This window comes from Ambystoma mexicanum, chromosome 2q (assembly GCF_040938575.1).
Source record: "Ambystoma mexicanum isolate Mex_15411 chromosome 2q, UKY_AmexF1_1, whole genome shotgun sequence".
Taxonomy (NCBI): Eukaryota; Metazoa; Chordata; class Amphibia; order Caudata; family Ambystomatidae; genus Ambystoma; species Ambystoma mexicanum.
Window position 1 is genome coordinate 66,489,036 of NC_090924.1, and position 27,405 is coordinate 66,516,440.

Consider the following 27,405-nt stretch of genomic DNA (forward strand, 5'->3'; position numbering starts at 1 on the left):
AAGCCTCATTTGAGTATATGATGACTACTTGATCATAGGAACGCTAAAACAAATTTCGGGCTGTTTATATCTACATTTTTAGATCACGGCCAATTATTTCAGAAGGGAAACCTCGATACTGACATACTACTGAAGCGGACTGTAGAATACGGTACAGGTAAAGCCCATAATCATGTACTTTTTTACCAAGTACCTGAGGGAGGTTTTTCTCTCTTATTTTGCAAATTAGGTTGAAATCTAAGGCTCGTTGCCTTTTCTTTTTGCTTATACTTTTAGCCACAGTCAAATCATAAGTACAATCTGAGCGCTTAAGAAAATAGACGTACAGCACTTCGTGCAACCAGAAAAACTACAATTTCATAGCGTCATAGGTAACTGAATACCTTACTTTACTTTCCTACTACAACCAAGAACTGCTGTCTTCCAAATGACATATAAAATAATTACAATAGTACATGTTTGTTCCTTGTTAGGTTTAAATTAATTATAAACTAGTGCCAATTCGGGGTATGCAATGTTGCTGAAATTATATTTGGAGTCACGCTACATTTGACTTAATAATTTTTATTTCTTTGTCCTTTTCTGTTTCCCTTCCCCACCTGCCTTTTTTCTGCCAATCCTCCACTTTAGGAAAAAGAAACATTTACTTGTACATCACTAAGCAAATAATAACTCGTGGTTATATAAATTAGCTTTTATGTCACTTGGTTCTACGCCCTGAAGACAACCTTTGTTTGGGTCGAAACACTTGTTGGCAGGTTGTTGTGTTAACCTACACTGGGCAGGTCGTTGTGTTAACCTACACTGGCACATTATTGTGCACTTTATCTTGGGCAGGTCGTTGTGTTATCCTACACTGACATATTATTGTGCACCGTAACCTGACCAAATGTGAATGTTGTACACCTGTATGACTCTCAATACAGGAATTAGTTGAGTACTTAGTTGAATGAAATAATGCCACAACACGTATTTATGCACTTACCTTTACTCCTGTCTGAATTATTGCTAGACAACTTATTATGAATATTTTTAGAAAGTTATAAAGATGAAAGGACGATAGAGCGCAGTCTGTGTGATTAGAATTTTCATTCATTTGCTTATCATATAGGCGATAGTGGAAAATCGCCTTACTGACCACACGGCTGCAGCCAACCTTGCTTACCATGCGCACTTCACGTACGTCCTTTTTGGCGTGCGCATACCCACCCATGGGATATTCCTGTTTCCACAACATCATTACACATACATTCCTGGAGTGATGTAAATCCGAAATGACATAAAATGCAAGTTTGGTTTGTATTGTTGTTGAAAAATTTATAAAAATTGTTTAAAAAAAAAAAAAGGATGGGCTCCTGTAATTAGCATAAGCACTATGTCCTGGCTAGGGAGGCTGGCTGTTGCTAAAATGAACATATTGTTTACACTGCTCTAAGTTTTCTAAACATTGCCTGTAATAGTTCCCCCAAGCACATTTCAACACATACAAAACAAGATTATGGTTGGAAATTGGAAGGGTTCTTTTACAAAGTCTTGCAAGATACATTTTACTAATCGGAAAATGATTGTGCATTAAGCTGTCCACATATTAGCAAATACGTTATAAGGCGGCCCACCCCGGTGTACCGAACGATTTTGGAAAATCCACTTTGAACAGTCATGTGTAAGTCAATTGAGGATTCAGTTTCAGGGCGCTCATTGAGATACATTGTATGGCTGCCAACACCTGATCGTCCGCTAGCAATGTACAAGCTCTCCCTATCAAAAGTGTTGCTCAATTCTGGAATGGTATCAGTTTAAATGGGTTCAAGCATGTTTCCAATCTCTGCTACACCTATTCATGATAATCCAGCCTTTATATTGCCATAGAACAACCCAAACATTAATACATGCAAGAAGAGCGAGTGTACATTTGTGTCAAATATGTTCCAAGAGGGCAAAATTGTGAGAAACCTGCTCCGATCCTACCATTTTGAAACTGCACCAGTGAGGGAGACTTAGTCTGGCCTGGGAGTAGATCTTACTGGTGTAACAGGCTCATGGACCGACTGTCAACTTATGGGGCAAGAGGCCTATCAAGGTGTTTGCCAGAACCAGTCCTGCTCCATAGGTAGGGTGAGGTAGTAGGAAGGGCCCCAATCTCTGTCCCATCCACATGTGTATTATTCCAATTGAAGAACACTCATAATCAACCCATACCAATTTCATTCTATGCTGGCCACTCTTTTCTCGATTTTGTTTTCAGAACTCCCAAGCCCGAAAGTCATTGCTGCTAGGTATGGAGCCCACAATGCTCTGACCAGAGATGCGTCGATGAACAAAGAGCTGGAGTAGCACTTCTTGCTGCAGAACGAAAATTGGGACCTTTGTTCCGCAGCAAACGAGCTTGAGAGCCGAATATTACTGTGCCGGTCCACCATTGCAACACACTGGCACACGTGTGGCAAAAGGGGACTGGGCATAACAGGCACTTTATGGTTTCCCATCTCTGTAACCGGCTGCTGGGGGAGAACAAGGCAGAGAACGGTCCAGGGAACCAGGTGAGCACAGAAGCCAATAGAAGGGGGATGAGAATAAAACGGGGGTGGACAGAACAGCAGAGTTTGGGTTGTGCAGGTGAGGTCAAGGGAGGAAAGGGCAGACGAAAGACCAGGCAGAGGAAGGGCTGGAGAGGGCAGTTGCGTGAGAGGGGAGTAGTGGAGATTAGAGCGAGAGTAGAAGTAGAAGTGAGGAGGAATAAAACAGGAGGGACAGAGAAAAAGAGGGAGAGAAAATACTAGGAAGAGGAGCACATTTTGTCCTTTTCCTCCTACAACCACAATGCCTTTCTGACCTCTTTCCCAGACATGTGTGCATGTGAGGAATCCGACATCCGCACAATCTGTGTGCGTTCGTCTGGGCTTTTTGATGGTTGATCAACCTCCGAAAAATGTGTGGGGCTAAGCCGCACACATTTTCGTATGCTCACCACACGACATACACATAGACCTGTGTACTCTGGGTGGACACAGCCTACATGCGCTGCCCTCGGTTATATTTAGTTGGAATCCCTAAGCAGCCCCATTTATATTTGTGCGTCTCTGGAAATCTAAAGATTGTTCGGAAATAGTGAGGAATTGTGGGTTTTCTATTCTGTTGTATGTTTGGGTAGTGTGAAACATCAGGAAGTAGACACAAACAATTGAGGAAAGTTTGGCCTACAAACTTTTATAAAAATTACAATGAGGTTAGGATAAAGCCTAACTTGCCCTTTGATAAGGGGGGGTGGGGGTGGGTTTCCCTACCTAACAAACTAATGGCAGTCTTTGTTAGGAAGTCCAAAGTAAATGTGTGTCGGTGTCCAAAACCTACTACATACTAGCTATCTGGAGCTAGAAAGTCAATCCGCCATAAAATCTAACAAACGACTCTCCTCGAGGTCAATCCTTCCCCGGAGGAGCATTGCGCGGGGGAGATAAGCCGCGCGGAAAGGATGCGCTGCAGACCCGAATGGCGGGAAGGGAAAGGCGGGAAACAAGAAGGCAGAGAAGAGCCAAAACTTAAGGAAAAGCTGGAGAACCTGAGGTCTGATGGCAGAAATGGAGCCACCCGAGTGGTCCAGCTGAGAACCGACATGCATGAAGAAACCATGCTTACCAGTGTTGCCGAGGACTATAAGCCTCGCGGACCAAGTGTAAAAGTGTGCAGGTGCAGAGGGGGGCCGTGAAGGCACTGGGAGAACCCAGAGGCTGTGGTTGGGATGAAGTGTAGAATCATCGTCCTCGTCCCAGTGGGACCAAAGATAGAGACTAGTTGAGAAAACAGGGGGTGAGAGAGCACCCATATAGACTCGAAAAGAGGCCTGGCTGGTTAGTGAACCGGGCCTTGTTTAAAGCTGAGAGAGGGGTCTGGTACCGGAACTTTGAGAAACCAAGAGGGTTGGACATTCGAGATAATCCTTGGAAGGTTAGTGAACTGGGCTTAAGTAATACACATTACAAAGCTGAGAAGGAGGTCTGGGACACACATAATGAGACAAGAAGTCCAGAGGAAGAGAAAGAGATCCTTTGGCACAAGTCCCAAAAAGTCCAGGGGAAGAGGAGAAGAGGTGAAGATCCCTTGGCACAAGTTATGAGATGACCAGAGGGAGGAAGATGTATCGTATGGCAGAAAGCTGAACAATAATCAGTGCTAATGCATGCCAAAGCGTTACCTGCTCAGGTACCACGCTGTGAGGGGTAGTTTCCCTGGTGCAGGGTGGATGATCCTGCCCTCCTGCTGCGCCAGACGATGTGCTGGGCCCGTCAAGAGCTGTATCGGGGGCACCTCTGAGAGGCTGAGGAGCTCGGGAAACCATGGTATGGCCGGCCACCATGGAGCAATTAGAATGATGCGGAGCCGGTGCGACTCCTTGATCTTGCAAAGTACCCTGTGGATCAGGGGAGTGGGCAGAAAGGCTCAGGCCTTCATGCCGGTCCACTGAAATGCGTCGCCCAGAGAGCCAGGGCCCTGACCCTGCCAGGATGCGAACTGGGGGCACTTCTTGTTGTGCCAGGCGTCAAAGAGATCCACTTGGGGAGGACCCCACCTGAATAACGAGGTTGTTTAGCTGCCTCTCGTAATTGTCCGCTCCCCGCCTGCTAAGCCTGTCAGCCACCAGGTTGGATTCCCCCGGAAGGTGGACTGCCGAGAGGTAAATTTTGTTTCCAAGGCCCATTCCCACATGCTGATCGCCAGTCTGCACAGAGGAGGGGATCTGGTGCCTCCCTGCTTGTTGACGTAGTACATGCTGGTCGAGTTGTCTGTCTGGATGACGACATCCTTGCCCTTGAGAAGTGGTAGGAATGCTTTGAGCACTAGCCAGATGGCGTTCAGCTCCAACCAATTGATGTGGTATTCCTGCTCCCGTCGAGTCCAGGTGCCGTGGACCGAGAGATCGTCCAGGGTGGCTCCCCAGCCTTCGAGCGAGGAGTCTGTGGTGATGGTGGCCCGAGGCGAAGGCGGCCGTAAGAGCTTGCCCGTCCGTAGGTTGCAGTCCCTGGACCACCAACTTAGGTCCAGGTGGAGAGATGGAGGAACGTTGATCATTTCGGATTGAGAGCCCCGCTCCTGACTCCATGAGGCCGCGAAGTGCAGCTGAATCCTTTTCATCCTTAGTCTCGTGTGAGGGACGGCTAGCAGAACCACCGTTAGTAGACTCAGGAGATGTTGATACCACCAAGCCGAGGTCACCTCTCTGCTGAGGAAGTGGGCGGTGGGCGTCTTGATGGCCGAGATCCTGTCTTCCGACGGGAAGATCTTCTCGGAGCACATGTCCCAAATGAGTCCCAGGAACGTCAGAGTCTGCGTAGGGAGCAGCTGTGACTTCTTGAGGTTGAGCGAGAAGCCCAGGTCGTGCAGTGTGTTCATAAGTGTGATGCCGGAAATGCATCTGAGGGACAGGGCCTCTGAATCCTTGTCCTTTTTCTGTTTTTACCGTGTGTTCTGTCATGTTTTCTGCCCAGGAGTCCATGAGGGACTCCTGGCAGTGCAGCTCTCTTTTGGTTTGGTGAACAGACCCATGGGATACCCTTATGGCACCCATGGGTAGGGGTACAACCCTGTGCCCCTAGTGTATGTTTTTGGGCACCTGTGGGTGGCCCACAGAGCAGGGTATGGGCTGGTGGCAGCTCCATGCTAAACTTGACAGGTGCTCTGGGTGTCCTCCATTTTGGGATACCCAGGCCCTGCCATTGGGATCAGTTGATTCCTGATAGAAACAAGATGGCCCCTGTGGCCTCTTGCTTTCTATTGCCTGTTGTCTTGTTTTTCCCAAAGTCCTGGGAAGCCCTGGCTCTGTCCCTTCCCCCTGGCTGGCTGTTGGGTGGAAGTTCCATATATGGTGTTGTTGTGAAGGCCCAGCTAGACTGACTGGAGCCTTCCCAGTGACTGTATGTTATGGGTACCTCCTGTGGGTGGGACCTGGGTGAATGGAGTGTGTGACCAATATACACTTCTTGTTGTGGTTGTCTGGTTTCTGGCATGTGAGACAAAGACTGAGACAGCCCTGCCCGAAACTGGCCTGAATGCAGTGTGTAGTGTTGAATGGCTGGGTACTTGTCCCAATCCACATTCCTTGTTGTGAGTGTCTGAAAGGGAGGAGTGTGGCCTGAATGCACTGTGTGCCTGATTGGCTGACTGACTGCATGAATGCCCTTCTGTGTGATTGGCTGCTGTGTGTGTGCCAGCAGTGTGGATGAGAGACAGAATAGTATATCTGGGGACCTCTCACCACTGGAAATTGTTCAGAAGCATTCAGAAGCTGAGTCTCCACTCAAGAGTAAATGGATTTGCTGATCCTCGACGTCCAGCTGGAAGAAGAAGACTTGCTGTGGCATTTGCTTCGACAGAAACTGAAGGTTGTCGAAATCGTCGAGGACTGACCCGAGAGAGGACCTGGCTAGGCGCCCTCTTCCCGTGCTCCGAGGGACCATCGAGCCCCGCTGAATCTTCGCCGAAGCGCCCTGGAAGTCAGACCCTCGAAAGGCTGCCGACCCGAGACGGGACCGCCGAGGAGATCGAAGTGAAGCACCCGGACATCGACGCTGTCGAAGTCCATTGCCGTCGACCAGGGTTCGCAGGTCTGTGTAACCGCTGGAGGCCCGTCGAAGTTGTGTTGCCCAGCCGTGGGAACCACTTGACGCCATGCCGCCGACGACCGGAGCCGTCCGCTCCTTGCCTAAGAACATTTCAATCGAAGGACTCCCTCGACCGCATCGTCGACCGCTTATCCTGCCGGAGAAAGTCGAGGACGACCAACGCGCCGAGGAGAAACCTGCCGGTGGGTTTCCCGCCACCCAACGACCTCCAAGACTCGGACGACCCGACGCCCTTGCTGGGCTTCCGTCTCTACAATCTTTGCGGTCCAGAACTATTGTCATCGAGGTGCCCCGCACACCTCCGCCTTGCAGGACGCCGACGCCCCGACGCCGACGAGCACCGCTCGGACGAAGCTGCCGCCTCTTTGACATCGTTCTACCTCGTTTGTCGACGGACGTTCGACGCCCCGTGCCTCCCGCTTGAAAGGGAAGGCATTCAAGAAGGGCCGTCGATTCCCCGTCGCCGAACCTCGAGGTCTTCGACGTTTCTCGACGCCTCTCGACGATCCGTGACTCCCGCTTGAAAGGGGGTCGCTCAAGAAGGATCCGTCGACGCCTCTTCGAAGGACTCGACTCCACCAGGTACATTGGGGGGGTAAAAACATTGTAGGAGAGAATAAGACTATCGAACAACATAGGGACTGGGCTTGTGTTAGATCTCTTTCTTTTACAGGTTGCCCAGGTGGGGGGATCTCCACACAGAACTGTGTCTAGTGTTAGGGGCCAGTATTTTACCTATTGTTCAACCACCTTATTTTCTCTCTTCTCTCTATTGCTGGTTTCACTTATTGATCTGTGTGACATTTTTGTGGATGCACTTTAATGAGGTCTAATATTAGTGGTACCACTTTAGAATTGTAGATATTTACCATTATTGATTTTCCTGAGCACAAGGTGCGTTATTGTGATAAGTGTACATAACCTTTGAATTAATTATATAAAGACTGTGTTTTCAGTAATACAGTGTGTGGACATTCCTTTGTGGGGGCTTGGGGAATACACTGTACTTAAGAACCAGCCTGCATCACCTCCTGAGAAGCTAGGCCTTGATTGCTCGTCCATTGCTACCGTAATAGAGAATCTTGGCTGGGGTCTTCTGTGCCTCTCTTCTACCATATAGGGAGCAGAGGTACAGACACCCCCTACCGGTCTTTACAATAAGGGCATGGGAGGAGTGGTGAACCGCCTCCGGAGATGTAGCCCTGACAAGCCAGTCGTCGCGGTATGGATAGATGTGGAGGCCCTGCTCTCTGAGGAGGGCCGCTACCGCGTTCATGAGTCTGGTAAAGACCCTGGGGGCCGAGTTGAGGCCAAACGGGAGGACCTTGTATTGGAAATGCTAGCCCATGAACCTGAACCGTGGGAAAGAATGATTGGGCTGCCAAATCGGGACGTGTAGGTACGCGTCCTTCAGGTCTAGGGAGCACATCCAGTCTCCCTTGTCCAATGTCTCCGCTATAAAAGCTGGCGTAACAATCTTGAATTTTTGCAGGGGTAAGGAGAGGTTGAGGGTGGAAAGGTCCAGCACAACTCTCAGGCCCACCTGGTTCATCTGAATGGCGAAAATCCTGGAGTAGAAGCCACAGCCTCGCTGGGAGGCTGGAACTTCCTCCACTGCCTGGCTCTCTACGAGTGCCCAGATCTCTGCCAAAAGAGTTGCTGTCCCAACCTGTGGGAGTGGAGGGGAGGAGGGAGGAGAGGCTGGGATGGGTAGGCGGTACCCCGTGGATAGTACGGATAGGATCCAGGGGTCCGCGAAATTCTGGCACCAGAAATGTGCATGGAGAGCAAGCCTGCCCTCCACCGGAGGCACGTGGACCCGAAGGGGCGTGTCATGCCTTCTTTCCCCCAAAGGCTGAGGCGGGGGACTGAAAAAAGCCCTTACTCCCCCGTCCCCCCTTTTTGTTGTTAGTGCCGGCTCTGAGACAGCAAGCGGTCCGGCTGCCTGGATCTGCATTCCTGGGAGCCACGGAACCCACGATATGTACAACCTTTCTCTGAGCTTTGCTGAGATTGGGTCTAAGATTTGAGCGTGGACTTTGTAAGAATGGACAAAGATTTTGCCGTTTGTGAGCTGTTCTTCTTTTTGTCCAGCTCTTCATCCGTAGAGGAGTGGAAGAGGTCCCCCGCCTCGGACGATAGATCTAGAATGCACTCCTGGACGTCCGGGTTGAACTTCGTCGCCCGGAGCCAGGCTTTGCGCCTCATGTCTGTGGCAATGCAGATTGCCGGACCGAGGTATCGATATGCGCCACTGTGGATTCCATGAGGTCGTGCGCCACAAGCTTGGCCTCCGCTAGCCCCACCTTAAAGCATGATTGGCATTGGGAGGGGAGTTCCGGGAGGAAGTGCACAATTTCCCACCATAACCGTTGGTTGGCGGCAGCCAGCATCGCATCTCCGTTGGCACGACGCAGGTGCAAGGAGGCGTTGGAGTAGATCTTCTTGCTGTAAGCCTCCAAGATCTTCTCCTCCTTGCCTAGCAGCACCGCAGAGGAGGAGGCTCGGAGTAAAGTGATGCCGCAGCGATCACCGAGGAGTGTGGCTTAGGATGGGTCGAGAGCAAGAGTGTGTCCCCCCTCCATCTGCCTGTACTTGGCGTCCAGGCGTCGGTTGACCGGCTGGACTGAGTGGGGCTTGAGCCAAACTCTTCTTGGTCAGGGAGAATACATCGGTTTGCAGTGGAATCCCTGTGTTGGCAGACGGGCGTCTTGTGAGGACTTCAGCCAGAACCCCCTCTGCCGACTGTTCGACCTCGGGCTGAGGGAGGCCTAGGTACACCGCCAGGCCAGCAAGATGTTCATGGAAGGCCCTGGCTGAGGATGGCGTGTCCGGATCCTCCTCCTCGTCCGTGTCCTGCGGATCTGGAGGATCTTGTGGAGGAGGCGGGGTAGATGGCGCCAGAGGCTGGGGTACAGAGATCGCAGCCGAAGGCTGAGGAGGCGGCGGAGGAGGTTGCAGAGTTGGCTGTGGAGCCAGAAGAGGCGGCTACACCGGGGTCAGGGAGCCCGATGGAGGCGCCTGTTGTGCCTCTAGCATGGTGGGGAGGACTTCCCTAACTGTGTCCTTGATGATAACCCCCATCTGAGGAGAACTCATGAGGCCGAGGAATTTATCGAAGAGCACCTCCTCACTGGTCAAAGAGGTGGCAGGGGGTACCGAAAGGGTAGCGGGGGACTGCTGGAGCCGCCGCATACTCAGTCCGTATGGACACATGGGAAAGTTGCCCTGTGCATTTGAAGGGTAGACTGTAGGCCATGTACTTGGTAGTGACCAATCCCACCTTGACACTCGTTCTTGGCCGAATTCGTGGAATGGCATCGGACGGGTGCTCCTGTCTGGTGCGGCGGCCATTTTGTCAAGCTGCCTGCCACGTGCCTGCCAAGTGTTGCCCAGCCCGCTGGGTCCGGCCTCATCCAAGACTCTCGCGTCTGGACCACGAGACCTACTCTGCTCCTCGGGTCTCGCCCCGGTAGGTGTGACACCATCGACTCAGGTTTCGGTAGAGCTGTGTTTAGGCGTGCCCTCTGACGTATTGCCAGTGTCAGGGCATAGCCCCTCGGCCATTCCACCAGCTAAAGGGCATAGCCCCTCGGGTATAGACCCGGTACAAGAACCTTCTGGTCCCTCTGCACTGCGTCTGGAAGGATCAGAGGACCCCTCGACTTGAAGGCCGATAGCTGTAGCAGCCTTGGTGCACGTGCCGGTGGAAGGACATGGCTGGTCCCTCCCATGCGGCAGAGTCCCTGGGAAGGAGTCTCCCTTGCGGGGCGCACTGGAAAATATCAGCCCTACCTTGGAACAAGGACGATGCTTCACAAAGTTCTTGGGATCCTCTGGAGGTGACTTCTGGAAGAGCTCCCTCCTCCTGGCTAGTCTGTTCTTCAGTGCCTTCGAGGACAGCGCGTGTCACAAGTCTCTCCCCTTCTCACCTGCCTTTCCTTGCGTGCGACCTTCTTTGATGATTTCTTTCGCACAGTCTGGGATTTGTAGAGATTTGTGTGCTGGTCGTCTGGTTCCAGCGTGGGGATAGCGGTCCTACTCCAGGAGGTGGTCGGATGTCCAGTACCAGGAACCAGGAAGGAGACTTAGTCCGAGCTCGGCGGCACGGAACGCCGTGACTCGAGCGCAGACGAGGATCCCGGAAGAATAGTAAGGTAAGTTCGAGGAAAGGAAAGGGAGGACGTAGATTCAAGGTATCGGGAAACAAGATCAGGAAGGAAGTTCCGGGTAAACTTCGGCAACACACGTCAGACTGCTCCGTGCGGTAGCGCTGAGACACGCAGAACCGCAGGGGTGTGTCTGCTATGTTGAACGTAGCGCATAAAGACTGGCAAGCTGCGTTCCGCACCAAACTGCCATGTTGGAAGGATCACGGAATTCAGTCCTCTGTGGGTCAGGGACCATGAAGTCCAGAATGGGCGCAGGCGGCGGTTCATGACAATATGCCTCCTCCGAAACCCAGCTCCTCCGGGTTTGCCTGGATGGATGAGATGATATCTTCGTATCAGCCGGGGGGCATTCATGGTTGACACGGGTTCCCAGGTGCACTCACTGGGAGATTACCCTTTCCACTCGACCAAATACTGTAGTTGACCACGTCGGTACCTCGAGTCACAAATTCTGGAGACCTCATATTCGAGTTGGTCATTGATAATCACTGAGGTGGATCTTGGAGCAGTTCGAGAGGGCTGAACATATGGTTTTAACAAAGAAGTGTGGAAGACTGGATGAATCCTTTTCCAAGACTCTGGTAGTCGGAGTCGAAAGGCCACTGTATTAACAATTTCCTTTATAGAAATGGGACCATAATACCTGGGAGCCAATTTATTTGGTCGTAGGTGCCGAGGAAGGAGTTTTGAGGATAACCAGACCTTATCGCCAATTGAATAGGAAGGCCCAGGCCTTCTTTTGGAGTCTGCATATGGTTTCACGTCTCTTTCGGGCCTTTTCTAGGTGTTCCTTTGCTTCTTTGTGCACATTGATTAGTGTTTCAATTTAGGAATCAAACGCCGGAACTGAGGTAGGATGTGGGAGAATGGATGGTAGGACTGAAGGATGAAATCCTGGACTACAAAAGAAAGGACTGGGCTTCATAGCAAAATTATACGAATTGCTGTATGCAAACTCGGCCACAGGTATTAAGAGTGACCAATCATCCTGGACTTTGGTGGCGAAACAACGAAGATCCTGTTCCAGGGTTTGGTTTACTCGTTCGGTAGCAACATTGGTCTGTGGGTGATAACCCAAAGACAATGCATGTTGAATTCCCAATATATGACATAGCTGTTTCCAGAACTGGGATATGTACTGGGGTCCTCTGTCGGAAATGATTTTGGTAGGTAATCCATGAAGCCGGAATATATGTTCTAGAAAAGTCCCAGCGAGTTCAGATGAGGATGGTAGTTTGTATAGAGGCATAAAATGAGCCATGTGTGTGAACAAATCAATGGTAACCATTATAGTCGTGTAGCCTCTGGAAGAAGGTAGTTCTACAATGAAGTCTGTGGCAATGATTTCCCAGGGTCTTGTTGGTAGTGCTGGTTGGTGTAGACCTGCTGGTCTTTTATTGTCATGTTTGTTCTGATTACAGACTGCACAAGTCTAGACATCGATCTTGATGTCATCCTTCATCCTTGGCCACCAAAACTGTCTTTGTATAAGATGGAGGGTGTTGGTTATGCCACGGTGTCCTGAATGGAGAGTATCATGGCATAGGCTTGTGATTTTTTGTCTCAATCCAGGAGTAGGGATGACCAGTCGATTGTCCTTGAAGAGATATCTGCCTTTTGATTTGAGATTCCACCGATTGTTCTTCTTAAACTCCTTCCAGGGTTCAGAGGACTGAGTTTGGGCTCGAATATCCTCCAGGAGAGTGATTGCTTGAGCAACAAATATTGAGTTGGGAAAGATCTTAGGAAAGGTCCGGTCCTCAAGGGTTTCGTAATCAGGACGTCTGGATAAGGCATCGGCAATGATGTTATGTGTTCCAGGAAAATGATGAATTTGAAATTGGTATTGGGCAAAAAAGAAGGCCCAACGGGCTTGGCGACTGTTTCTACATTCCAGGGATTGTAGGACTTGGAAGATTCCGATGGTCTGTGCGGACTTGTACCGGGTGTTTGGCTCCCAGAAGGAGATGACGCCATTCAGTGAAGGCTTGACAAATGGCTAACAATTCCTTCTCCAGGACGGAATAATGAGTTTCACTGGGAGTCAAGGTGCGGGAGAGATAGGCGATGGGGTGTTCTAACTTGTCGCCAAGTTCCTGTTTCAGGACTGCCCCTATGGCGTAGTTGGAGGCATCAGTTTCAACAAGAAAAGTTTGTTCAGTGTTGGGTTGAGCTAGGATGGGAGCTTGTGTGAACTCCGACTTCAACCGTTGAAATGCCGAATCTTGGGCTGAGGTCCACTGAAAGGGAGTATCTTTCTTTAATAGTGTGACAATGGGATGCACAATCTCAGAGAACGTGGGTATACATTTCCTGTAGAAATTAGTAAGCGCCAGGAAGGATTGAATTTGTTTTACAGTGGTCGGAACAGGCCAAGATAGAATGGAGTCAACCTTGGAACAATCCATCCCTACCCCCTTTGGGCTAAGAACGAATCCGAGATAGTGAACAGTTGATACATGAAAAAAATATTTATCCGGTTTGGCCAGGAGCTTGTGTTCTCGTAAACATGCCCTTACGTGCTCTTCGTGTTTCAGATGGTCCTTGGAGTAGATCAATATGTTGTCTAAGTAAACAATAACGAAGAGGAACAACATATCAGAAAAGACCCGATCCATGAAACGTTGGAAAATAGCAGGGGCATTAGCAAGTTCAAAGTACATGACCACGTATTCAAAATGGCCGAAGGGTGTTCTAAAGGCTGTTTTCCATTCATCACCTTCTTTTATACGAATAAGATGGTAGGCACCCCTAAGATCTAGTTTTGTGAAGATGACTACACCTCTCACTGTTTTCAGGATATCCGAGATGAGAGGCAATGGGTAACGATCCTTGAGAGTGCATTGGTTAAGGCCACAGTAATCCAAACACGGCCTGAGCTCCTTGGAATCCTTCTTAGGAACGAAGAAAAGGGAAGCGCCCGCCGGGGACTTGATGGTCGAATAGTTCCATTCTCCAAGTTGGTGTCCAGGTATTCCCGGAGGGCCCTTTTTTCTGGTTCTGACAGAATAAACATTCTTCCGAAAGGGATCACGGCTGAAGGTTCAGTGTCAATGGCACAATCCTCTGGTCTGTGGGGTGGCAGAGCTTGAACAATTGCTGTTGAGAATACATCTGCGAATGCCTGGTAGGCCCTGGGAATCCGGATAATGTTAGAGACGGTGACTGGAATTTGCTGAGTTTCTTGAGAGTCTTCAGAGGAACTTGGTAAAGTGATGGGGACAAACAGTGGGACATACTTATTCCTGAACCAAGAAATAAGGAGCCTGCTGCCCAGTTGATATAGGGGTTATGTTTCTGTAACCAGGGCATGCCTAGAACCATAGGTTAGTGAGCAGATCTTATGATATCAAATTTAATCCTTTCTTGGTGGTGATTTATAGAAAGAAGAATCTCTTTGGTTTGAAGGGTTATGGGTCCGGAAGATAAGGGTCTCCCATCAATAGCTTCAACAGGTTGCATAGTCTCTCGTGTTTCGTGGTGGATGTTGTGACTAGTGACCCAATAATGATCTATGAATATGCCCATGGCTCCGCAATCCACTAGTGCCAAGATGGGGTAGGATTCTTTCTTGGAAGGCGAAAGGAATGCCTGTAGAATCACAAGGTTGTTTTGTCCAGGAGAGTTCAAGGAAGGAATTGATGAGGAGCAGACACCTTTTTCCCGAAACTGTGCCCCATCTAGGATCAGGAGCTGGCATTTCCCGAACGCTATGGTGGAGCAATAGGGCACTCTCTCACAAGGTGTTTATCGGAGGCGCAGTGCATGCACAGTCCAGTGTGAATCCGGCGCATCCTTTCTTGTGGGGTAATGGGTCCACGGAAGGCCCCCAAGTTGCATGGGTTCTGGATCCGGGGTTGGAGAAGCTGCGGGCTCTGGTCTGTATGAATGGTCTGTGGCAGCCTTTTGAGATGTTGACTTAGACTTTCTTTTCTCTGCCTTTCTTTCCTGGATCGGAAAGTCAATTTGTAGGGAGAGGTCCATGAGGGCCTGGAAAGAGCTTGGGCGAGCTACCCTGGCAAGCTCGTCCTTTATTTCTTCATTTAGGCCTCTTCGAAAGAGGGTGAAGCTTGCTTCTTGGGACCAATCAGCCTCTTTTACAAGTTGTTTAAAGCGGGTCACATAGGTAAGCCTATCCTGGGATCCTTGTTGAAATTCAAGTAGTCGTTCCTGAGCGCTGTAAACAAGCTCTGGGCTATCAAACATGGCTTTTAGGGCTTCCACGAATCCATCATAATCATCTAGGAGGGCGTCACCCAAATTGACTAGGGGGGTTGCCCAGGTTAAGGCGTTACCGGTGAGGTGTGAGATCATAAACCCCACCTTGGCTCTTGGGGTGGAGAAGTAGTAGGGCTTCAAGGTGAAATGCACCAAACATGAGTCAAGGAAGGCACAAAGGTTCTTTGAAGAGCCATCATATTTGTCCACCACTCCTCCCAATAAGACACTTTCTTTAGTAGCAGAGTCACAAGACAAGACTAGCTGCTTTAAAGCAGCGTTCTCTGCCTTAAGGTTCTGGACTTAAGTGGTTAATTCCTGCATACCTCGAATGAGGTCTTGAACCGCGGCTTCCATCTCTGCATTCGTGTCTCAATCTGTCACAAGTCTCTCCCCTTCTCACTTGTCTTTCCTTGCTTGCAACCTTCTTTGATGATTTCTTTCGCACGGTCTGGGATTTGTAGAGACTCGTGTGCTGGTCGTCTGGTTCCAGCGTGGGGATAGCGGTCCTACTCCAGGAGGCGGTCGGATGTCCAGTACCAGGAACCAGGAAGCAGACTTAGTCCGAGATCGGAGTTACAGAATGCCGTGACTCGAGCGCAGGCGAGGATCCCAGAAGAATAGTAAGGTAAGTTCGAGGAAAGGAAAGGGAGGAAGTAGATTCAAGGAATCGGGAAACAGGATCAGGAAGGAAGTTCCGGGCGAACTTCGGCAACACACGTCAGACTGCTCTGAGCGTAAGTGTTGAGACACGCAGAGCCGCGGGGGTGTGTCTGCTTTGTAGAATGTTGAACATAGCGCGGAAAGACTGGCAAGCTGCGTTCCGCGACAAACGGCCATGTTGGAAGGATCACAGAATTCAGTCCTCTATGGGTGAGGGACCACGAAGTCCAGAATGGGCGCAGGCGGCGGTTCATGACAGTGCGTCACACGCCGAACATGATTGCCAACCGTTGTCTGGGCCAAGGCAATGTAGGCAGGGGGCGTGGGGGTCTGAAGTTGGGAAGAGTCGTTGCAGGATGGACACCTGCTGAACCCTGTAGAAGTAGACATGTGCAGGGGAGGGGCGTGACGCTTGATGACCGAGTACCTGAATGATAGAAAAGACAAAAAAAAGACAAAGAGAAGAAGTATCCGCACGTGGAATTACATTGCCGAAGCCCAACCCAGGGGCGCTGGTGAATTCGGCCTGTTCACGTCGACGCAGAAAAATGGACTGGGGTGTGGCGCCGGAGGGTGGAGACAGGGCAGCGCATGCTCCCTGGGCCGCGCCCCCGCACGCCTCTAAATTTAAAGGGGAAGAAGGTTTTTTCTGGTGAAAAAGGTTCCGTCTCCGGTCCCTTGGAAGGGGCGCCCATACAGTAGGGAGGAAAGGGGACGGGACGTAAGAGTATATAGAATCACAGCGGTTGGATCGGCCGTCTATATGGGGCCCGTGAAATTGCACAAAATAATAGACAGGAGGCGGGGGTACACATCAGTGTGCATCCAAACGCCCTGTACATCTGGAATTTTTTTTTATATTTATTTTTTTACCGTTTCCATTTCTGGACTTGGCTCTCGCACATCGAGTTCCGTAGCATGCATCCCGGTCCTATTGAATTCTGAGATTGTACAAGATGGCCGCCATGGAAACCTTAAGCGTGCTCAGTTTCCATGGTGACTATATATATATATATATATATATATACGAACCTCTGCGCAGCACACCTCATTGTATTTTCCAGTGTTGTGTGAAGCCGGCGGAGGCTCCATTCATTCATATTCAGGTGAGAAATTCCTTGCGTGATATTCGTTGCATCAGTGTTGGCGTGCCAGATAGTGCTCCAACGCAGGCACTCGTAGCCACTCAGTAGTTTACCAACTTCAGCTATAGCTGCCATTCATGCACGCAGCCTCTGTTGGAATGACAAAGCGACTCAATGGTAGTCGGGCATCTCACTGAGCACATTGAGGCCGTTGGGTCCACGCACTCCCAGCTCGGGCAGCGTGGTCCATTAAAGTAATCCCATGTGGGTGTTCTAACTGGCGCACCATCATTGCCACTTTTTCAGTGACACAGGTCCACACATCATGGTTTGGGCTCTCCGGTATATTAATATAGCCTTTTGTGAGTCCATTACACCTCATGTGTCCACTGCAACTCCAGTGATTCAGAGTGACAGGGGCCTCCTCCCTTCTTTGATCCACGGGGAGCTGGTATTTCACAACTAGCGCCCCATTTTCAGGCTGGTCCCCTCACGGGTAAGTGCTGATTATTCATCTACACATCAACGTCTACATATTATTGATGTCCAAGGGGAATGAGCCTCCTTTTATGTTACTGTTCTATAGGACACCCAGAACCCTGCATTCATTAAGTGGTTCCCACGATCCACCTGCCATCAACCCCCAGGTAATCTTTATTTGTTTTTTTGCTCTGGCCCTGCATCCATTTCTTAGGCTAGGCCCATGATTAAAAACACCTCTGTGTGTTACAGATACCGGCTACACAGTCTTTGAATTCTTTTCTACAAACAAGTATTTTTTCATTGTTCATATACATGTAATGTATGTTATATATGTTCCTGTGCTGAACGCAAGATGTACTGTACTACATTTGTTGAATGCAAATTTGTTTGATTTTAACATTATAGATGAAATAAAAGAGTGGGACACTTTATATTCGGGCTCGTCCGGATCCTTGTTGTGTTATACAACATCTTTTCAGGGAAGCAAAAAGCTTGTTTCTGTTAAAAGCAAGGCAACAAGGACAAAGTAGTCTGCCGATATCTTTCACTTAATTCGGCAACTACAAGATTCACAAGTAGTACTGTAGTTTCTGTTTTAATTATTGCAATTTCAGTTTCATTTACTATTACAGAGGCACTTGGAATATGTTCAAGAAAGTTGGGAATACAGTCAGTGACTTGGTTTATACATGTGCCTGCAAGAACCATAAAAAAGAACCATAAAAAAGAAAGGTCTGGCGTGAAGCCCCGAAGTCCAAACCAACTTTATTCACTGAATTTACTTTTAAATCCGACTAATTGCCTGGATGTATCAAATGCATTACATTAGGTGCCCAAGTTAATGACTACATGGCTGGGAATTATGCTCAGACTGTATATAGCCCAAGCATGGTTAAAACTAAAATTTCACAAAAAAAGGCAGATTGGGAATAGGAATTCTGAACATGAGAACAAATACATGAACAACCACAGTTTGCTAACCGTGATGTAGTCGAGGTCAGAATTAGGTTGATAATGGGAAAGAAAAGGGACGAAAAGTAGAAAAAGGATAAGGTAAAATAAATGAGTAGAAAAGTAGAGATGACAGGCAGACCGACTAACACTAAAAAAGGGATGACTGAAGGGAGTGTTTATCTAGAGGACAGGCAGGACCAAGCACACTGAAGAGGATTAACCAATTTCTGTGCAAGTACAGTTCCACACAAAATAGATTTACTACAACATTTTTGCTTAACACGTGTTATGGTTGACTTACTCGTGCACTTTTCCTTCATATGCTTTTTGGTTGAGTTATTTTTTGTTATACATTCTTGTTTGTTTGGACGTAGGGCGTGAAAGGGTGGGCTGGAGTGGAGGCTTGGGGGCAGCCCCACAAATAAAAATAAAAAATAAGTAAAAGAAATCGACCAAAACACATGGAGAAATAGTGCATGAGTAACAAGCACACAAGTAAAACCTAGTCAGCCATAACGCGTATAACCCATTTTTGATTGCTACCTATACCTCACCTCTTCAAGTACTGTATAACCTTATGAGGGTTGGTGAAACAGCACTAAACAAATAAAATTCGAATGTTGCCTAGTTTTCCAGTATAGCCTTTGGGTTAAGCTCACTCAAAGAGTTATGCTGAGCCTCATTATACAACTGCTAATCAAACCTCGACTTCTACAATCGTGCAGTGGCAAGTATGTTTAACATAAGATGGTGTTGGAGCGGTCAGGAAAGGTCCCAACGATAAAAAGGGGCTCATTTTGCACATGCCATTTTTATGACTGGGGGTGCGGGCACTGGGCGCAATGTTGCAACTTCATATGTATCCACTGTAGTTAATGTGAATGGGATATGTAACATAGTGTTACTTTTTGATTAAATTGATACATATTAGCTTTGCACGCGCATAGAAAGACAAATGCCAAAACCACCAACCGAAATATAAAACACGATCAACAAGGAATTTTCATAATGCATATGCAAGGAAGAGGACTGGTCAAAGAGAACCCACTGTGAAGAATATGACAGTTAAACATGCATGCACACTGATATACATACACAGGGAATTTATCAAATCTACATGTAGTGGGCCTGTTTTACAAATGGATTAAAACACGGCAGTCACGGACTAAATTTGAGAAACTGATTCTGCAGAGTTTCAGAGGCCAGAGGATAGGTAAAAAAGTAACTACGAGCCGATGGTGAGCTCAGCTAAAGAAAGTGGTCATGGTTTTTATGGCTTGGTAGTATCTCAGAAAGCAGATGTAATTTTAAGTACATTGGAGCATGCATGAGGGTTTCAGCTATTTGTTTCGACCAGCAATAAAACATGGGGTGATGTGGCGCTCGAGGCCAAAGTAATTGATACCCAGGAGTTTTAATTGTGTTTTCAGATGTGCTGTGCATGTTGAGATGGTAATCATTTAGATTAGAATGTTTCAATGGAGCCAGTAAGCCGGGGTGGATGAGATGGCTTTCGTCAGTTCAAAGAGAAGCTCTTTACTTAGCCTCCTTCATATTGCTTGAAGTATTTATGCGAACCACATGCAATTATGTTTAAGATTAAAGGGCTCAGGTCAGTTGTTACTCGTAATGAATTATGTTTGCAAACAAATGTTTAACTGTTTGAGGATGTCACGACCTACCAAGATGAATCCCAAGAAGGGGGTGTTATAAATATGATCTGGATATGCAAGTTAAGATAACAAGTGGCCAATGAGAATGGAAGAATTGGAGAAATATGGGATGTCATGTAGAATGTTTTGTCCAATCATGTGTGGGGGGAGTGTTTTAACTGTTGCAAAAATGTATATAATGTGTCAACTTCTGTGGTTCGATGAGACTTGGGTTAGTATGACCCTACGGCGTCATCTAGCTGCTCTTGGATGATTGTACAATAAGCTTGCTTTACATACAACATATGCACTAATTCCTTAAGTTTGGGGCAGGTGCCTACAATGTACATACATGAAGTGACTTCAAGTGCAGTATGAAATTGCAAAAAGATATTTGATCTCGACAGACAAGCTTTGCAATATTTATTTGCAGTTTGGTGACTAACTACATGCCTGTGAAACACATCATTGCACTAACTGACAAAATTGCTTCAGAGAGCTAACTGACAAATATATGGCGAGATAGTTTTACATTAATTTATAAAAACCGAAATGCCAAAAGTCATAATTACCCGCTGCACTTCATTGTGTATCAACTTCTTTTTAAGGTGGAAAATGATGTCTAAAAGCGCTTTCTCCAATGAATTGTACTTTATCAATTTAAACATTAACTTTGTTTGCATATCCGTAGAAGGCAACATTAATTAAATACATATGCGCATAGACTTCTGATAATAATTTTTATAATCAGTATTCTAAAAGCTTTGTCTACAGGCGAGAAGCAGTGTGTGTTACAGGACTTGGCTCGATTTACTGTTAAATGAACAGAAACAAAAGGAAAAACTCATTACAACAATTATGTTGTCTAGTGATATCGTAGCACCACATCTGAAGCACGGCAAACCTTTTAATCATTTCTTACCCTCTACATGAACTTGACATCAGGCTATTTAAAAGTACATTGTTGTGATGACATAATCCTGGTACTGCTTCATACCTGCAAGGGGCTTCTCACTGGCAATGTCCCAGACCTTTGAGACCCTCCCAGCGCCACTGGCCAGCACACCTTCTGTCGTCGGGTGAAACTTCAGCGTCTCCACCTGGCAGCCCTCCGGGCCCAGAGTCAGTGCTGCAGAGAGAGGGAGGTCATGCCCATCTGGGCAAAGGTGCCAGAGCTTTACCTGTAGAGAATAAAACATCAAGGCTTCACTGGAGTGAATCAGTGATCTCTGCAACTAAGTTCAGTAAACATTAGTTACTAATAGTTACAGGAACACAGCAAAATAATGTTAGTTACATGTAAATGTAGTTCTCTAAATGTACTGCCCAGTTACATTCACATATTCCTACGTGGGACTTCCGGAATGTAACAAAAAACATTTATAAATCGAATAATTTTTAATCATGCAAAACACTTTACTTGAAAAAAGCTCTGTACCCATTTAAAAGCAAATAGGTTGCCAGCCAGCCTACCACCAACCAATCAAGAGCTGGGCAGCAGGTTCCACACCCAGACACTCTTAGATAAAAAATCATTGTAAAAAGCAATAGTATGCTAGAAGCTTCCGATTTTACAACACACATTTCCAAAACACAATCCCATCATACCCAGATGGAGGGCCAAAGGCACATCATACTAAAGTTATTCAACACTGTCTTGCTGACCCGAGTATCTCGCATGCTGTGGTGTCAAGACAGTACTCTACTTTAAGTAAGTTTGCTTCCCCATGAAGCTCCTTTAAAAGATCTGCCGGAGGGAAGTGTTCACTGGCAAGGCACAAGTCACTGCCTTGTCCCGGGCAGAGTGAGCAATTAACCTTCCTAGCAAAGGTCTATAAGCCTTAATGTGACAACACTTTATACCATCCATAACCCACTGGGATATTTCCTATTTGGATAAAGCTTGTCCTTGGGTCTGATTTGTTGTGGTAGACAGAACAGACTGACAAGGTGGCATTGTATCTGACTTTCTTTTATTATCAATCCCAAATGTATGCTGTCCCGTGCTCTAAGATTCTTAGCCCCATTATAAAGAAAACTATACAAGTGGGCTTGTCAGAATGTACTCTGTCTGAAATTATATATCAACCAGAGTTCTGCCCTTACCACTTTAAAATAAAATCATGACTCCAACAAAGTTACACTTGGGCCCTTGGCCATAGCAAGTAAATGGTGTCTGGTTTCTAACCCGCACTCCGGTGTGTCTTTCTAAGTAGGGCTCCTCACTCGGGTGAACAGTCTAAGTAAATGGGTTGAATGGCTCTTTGATCGCTCTCTTATGCGCAATTCAATCAAGTCTGACAGATGTGTCTGGTCCTCTTTTCATCACTTGCAAATGTCTGGTCCCTGCCCCCACCCCATCTGCCATTGTGTTCCTGGTGTTCTTTACCCTTGAGGCAGATTTTGGTTTACACCCCCACCATGGAGTTTGGTTTCTCTCACCCCACCCTGGGGTCTCGTCTCCCTCTCCCCGCCCTGGGATTTCACTTCTGTTCCCCATCCTTGGGGTTTCATGTCTCTCATGCCGCCTTGGGGTTTTCACTCCTTTCACCCTCCGTTGGGGTGGTGTCTCGCTAACCGCACCTTGGGGTTTTACTTGTTTCAGTCTCGCTCATCCTGCCTTGGGGTTTCATTTTTTTCATCCCGCCTTGGGGTTTGGTTGGGTTTCTGCTCCTCTCTCCCTGCTCCCGGGAGTACTGCGTACCTCTGGTCTTGTGGCGGTGCTCCTCGGGAGTCTTTGGGAGTTAGGAAACTGCGTCTAGACTTCTCAGTACTCCACTTTGGGCAGAACATGTCCCCTTCTCCCACAGGCTTCTTGCAGGACTCATGTGCCGATCTCTCGGCACGCTGGTTGTCGGGTGGCTTGTGCTCTGTGCGGCTACTCCTCAGCTGGGCACTCTTGGCCCCTGATCCAGCAGGGCTTTAGGCGTTCCGCAGGCTCTTCCCTAGTTGGGACTGCCACACCTAGCAGATGCTATCCCTTTCATACCACACCTCCCAGTAGGTTTGAAACATTTCACTAATAACAAGATATCTGCTTTGCAGAAGCAAACTTTCCATATAAAGCTCTGGCTTTAGCGATTAGATCAATATACTCACTAACCAGATTAGACTAGACAAACGGTAAGAGTTCAGGAGACACACTGCCACATTAAGTGACTCAAAACCTTTTCTTACTGCCTGGATAGAAGCTTGTGACAAGACAACTGCTGATGTGATAATAGAGATACATGTGCTCCATGGATGCATTTACCAACATTAGAAATACAAATAACCTTGCAGGAGGATTGCTGAAACTTGCGTATTATCTTCTGAATCAAAGAAGTTGACGCAAACAGTTCATCAACAATGTTTCTCCTCAAAAGGCTCTTGTGGGTGGAACCAAAAGTGAAACAACCAGCTTTTATTATTTTCTCAGGTGGTAGAAGAAAGTCCATCTGTGAACATTCCAGGATTTGGAAAATTAGTTCCAGCTTTGAGTTTCCTTCTCCCATTTGTGACTTTTTTTTTAAATCTCTTTTTAAATAGTCTGACCCAATGCTTGTTTTTCAGACAGATGAATGACCGACACGTGCACCTGATGTTTAAGTCTCTATATGCTTACGGATATTACACATAGTTATTGTACTGTCCGTTTGTATTTGGACGAAATTTCTTTAGAGCTGTCTACTTCCAACTTTGTCAATATGCTGTGATTTTGGAGATGTTGAAAATACATCCATTCTCCATTTACAAGTGTTGTATTGGATGGGGGGGTAAGTGTCTGTTAAAATGGCAGCTGAGCACTGGAGCTCTGTTTTACAGCTCCTTACCTCTGAGGCATACTGAGAGCATCAAGCCGGGACAGAGCCTAAAGCTGAGGAAGTAGCTTCTTGCCGCTCAGAGAACATCACAGAGCCGATATCTGGGATGAATAAGACAGAGTGAACGCCGCAGACCAGACCTCTTCAGAGCAGAGTAGATTGGTAATAGCACTGGCCATCTTGTGCAAGAGAGCAAGACCACTGTGAGAGTCAAGGACAGAGTTGTTAGTGTAGATCTTGCTGAGTTTGTGGCAGGGCTTGGCAGCTGGACAGCAAGATTCTTGGTGGGCGTTGTTTCAGTGGGTTGGGAATGACGTCCCCAGGACCCAAGGTGGGGAGTGGATAGAGACATGGGGTCCAGGTTGAGGAAGAGCACACTGCTCTCAGGGTGTGCAGCCAACAGACCGAAAGAGAGGAGGTCTTGTACACAAAGGTCACTTATTCCCCCATCTTTCTGCTTGGAGGCACGCACTGGCACAGGCTGATTGCAATGTAAGTCTGGAAGAGTGAGAGAAGGCCGGCGAGTGACTCACATAGCTAGATGAAAATATTTCAAAACCTGACTGGGAGCCAAGAATGTTATAGCTTCCTACCGGGGAACTATGTGAAAAGGTGCTGTGCATGATGGAGCCCTTGCCCATTCTTCTAAGAGGCTTTTGTGGAGCGGCCTTTGAGCCATGTGATATGGCTACATAAGAAAGATAGGCCGCTGGCTACTTATGACCTCCTCCTGCCACGAATATCCCCATGACAATATGGGATAGATTAACGGTTAGGGGGACACTTCCAGATTTTCAAGACCGTTGTGCCCTGTACAGGGTAACCCGCACTTCACAACAGCATATAAAGGGACTCATTTTGAACCGTAGCTTGGGGGGGAAGGAGGGGGCTGAACTTGCTTTCCAGATGTTTTTGAATCATGACATTAAATGATTTAACCAGTCTAAGGAGAATTTCAGAGTGGGGGAGAGGGAAAGGTTTTGTTATTCCCAGATTTGGCACTGACTTCTACAGAGCCGTTAATAAGTAGTCACGGGGTTCGGGGGGGGTTTGCACTCGAGAGCCCGAGCAAGATGGCAGTGGGGTGCTAGAGCTCTGCAGAAGGAGGGTGTAACACCGGCAAATTCATAAACTTCGCTTGTTCGGTTTCACAAGTGCGCCGCCTGAAATGGCTAGAGTACACACCGAGGATCAGCCCAGCATCCTCCTTGCGTTCCCTGCTGCTCAGAGGAGCAAAAACACGATTCTTGTATCCTGAGACCGGGCCGGCTCACGGCAAAATGGTGGACACCATGGCTGTGACATGCTAGCCGGGGGATGAGCTGCATCGTTCAGCGGACTGGTGGCAGCAGCAGAGCCCATATCCACCACAGACATTGCATCGCAACTTCAGGCAATGGCCCCTGATGATGGCAGAGGGCAGCAGGGGTGAGTAGTGTATCCCATCCCTCCCCCCCTGTGCTGCTCCTAATATCTGCTACTTCGCACGTATACGCGGCCGTTCAGGCCAGAGCAGGCTCCTCTTGGGTCTCCTTGGTCTTATCCCCAACACTGCTGAAGAAGCGGACCGGCAGGCGCCCAAGGTGAGCGGGGCGAGTGTGCGGGATCCCCCCCCCTCCCTCCGGCGATGCTGAAAGGGCGCACCGGATGGCAGCAGGTCAGGGCTCTGGATGTGCTCTGCAGGGGGCTGGACGACTCAACCTGTCTTGAATAGGCATAATACGGGTACAACTACGCTGAAGAAGCCTCCATTCAGGTAAAAGGCAGATATCGCACTTAGTGGCGTCACTAGGGGGCCCTAGGGGGGGCAGGGCCTCCCCTGTGAAACCCTGTGCCCCCCCTTGTGCCCCCCTACCTAAGACGACCAGTGACCATGTTCTCCCCCTAAATTTGTCTGTGCCCCCCTACTTTTGTCTTTGGCCCCCTCTGTGCCCCTCCTAAATTTGATTCCTGGAGACGCCACTGATCGCACTACAAGTGGGAAACCCAGACCCGGGGAAGCAACAATGACTCTGCGCCTTGATAAAAGGGACTGGGGGGAAAGGGGGGATTGCCAGCAAACAGACCTGAAGACAGGGGTGTTCAAAATATAACAGGGCAACAGCGCCTGTGGTTACCCCCCCCCCCACGCCTCCACCACCTACTGCAGCAAACGCCAGTAACTACACGGGTGCTCGACAGATCAGCATGGGCATCACCCCTGGTAGGATGCCACAACGGGGTTGGGAAACACCTGTATCGCCATGATAATGTAGAGCTGGCTGATACTGATACTTCAAACGCGAAGGCTGCTACCAAAAAAGGCGACTTTCCTCGCTGTACAAGCGCAGAATCTATAGGGGTCGTGTGCAAGCAAAGCTACAGACATCACCTTTAATGCACTGTGTCTGACATACTGTCACACGAAAACTGAGCTTCCCACGAGAACGACCGGACTGACCTGAGTAAGACGGAGTGGTGGCCCAAAGCATTATCGGCGAGAAAGCCAGGCCAGCTACCACCACAGCCCACAAGTCCAACATTCATAGCTACATCAGTATACAGAGCGGCAGGTGGGACCTGGGCGGGAGTGGCTGGGCTCCTGACCTCCCAGGTTGCATCCGATAAACCTAGGAGCCGCAACTGCCACGGGCACAGCAAATCCTACTGTTCACCGACAGCCCGGAAAAGGGTTATGGGAAAGAACCTAACCGGCAACGACAACAATTGAGACAGCGCACCAGACTCTTCCAAACCACTTCAGCGACTGTCTACACAGCAGTACGCAAAAACGGATGCACAAAATCCGCTGCAGACACTCCTCATGGAAATGAGAGCAATTGGACACTCCAGAAACTAACGTTACTCTGCTGGAAATCAAGCGTGACATTCAGGACATACAGACACCACCTCAACGCCCAAGTGGAATGCACTACATACAAAAAAAAAGAATGAGTGCACTCAAGGATAACAGAGCAGTGGCCGCCACTGACCTAGATGGCCTCATAAAGGAAGTGCAATGCCTTCGGGCGAAAGTTGAGGACTAGGAGAACCGCCCCCCAATGCAACAACCTTTGAATCATCAGCCTCCCTGAACAAGCAGAGGGCTCGGACCTTGAAGCGTTTGTATATCGACTGTTCCAAGACCACTTGCATATCCAGGACCCACGCTCATACAATTGAACAAATTCACAGAGCCCCAAATCCGGAGCCAGCTGCGGGAGACCGCCCAAGGCCCATTACAATGCGGTTTCTAAATTTTCAACAAAAAGTAGCCATAATCTGTGATTACAGAGCATTGGGCACAATTCGAGCAGAAGGATCAGATATCCGCATCTTCAATGGCTACTCGATTAAAGTGTCCTGCCGACTGAAAAGGTTTGCTCCTCTATTCATAGCACTTCAAGGAACATCACACATATTTTACCTGAAATTTCCTGCAGTCTGGTGCATCCTTCTAGACAAAAAATGGCTCTCATTAGACGCTCCAGAGGATGCCTGGTGCCTGCTAAGGCAACATGACCTTGTCTCCACATATTTTTCTGTCGATAATGAAGAGGAAAGACCGACCCATCAAATGGACACCCTGCAATGGCAACTCCAACAGCAACCGCGACCACGGGGCAAACGACAACACGCAGACAGATGACCGAATGGCCCCGACCACAGGGTCCCCCTGCCATCAACATGATGGGCCCTCCCATATGCTGCTTTTCCCCATTCAATGGTGTCTTGCAAGGGCATCTCAACATGCTTTGTTTATGAGTATAATATACCCC

At 48.3% G+C, this 27,405-nt stretch overlaps 1 protein-coding gene across 1 annotated transcript in view; it reads right to left on the reverse strand.

Annotated features, from left to right (window-relative positions):
• CORO7 (coronin 7) overlaps positions 1–27,405 on the reverse strand; it is a 1,792,839-nt gene that overhangs the window by 1,357,516 nt on the left and 407,918 nt on the right. The window contains exon 5 of the mRNA XM_069646849.1: positions 20,842–21,025. Within this exon, the coding sequence (XP_069502950.1) occupies positions 20,842–21,025 (184 nt within the window). The remainder of the gene's footprint in view (positions 1–20,841; positions 21,026–27,405) is intronic.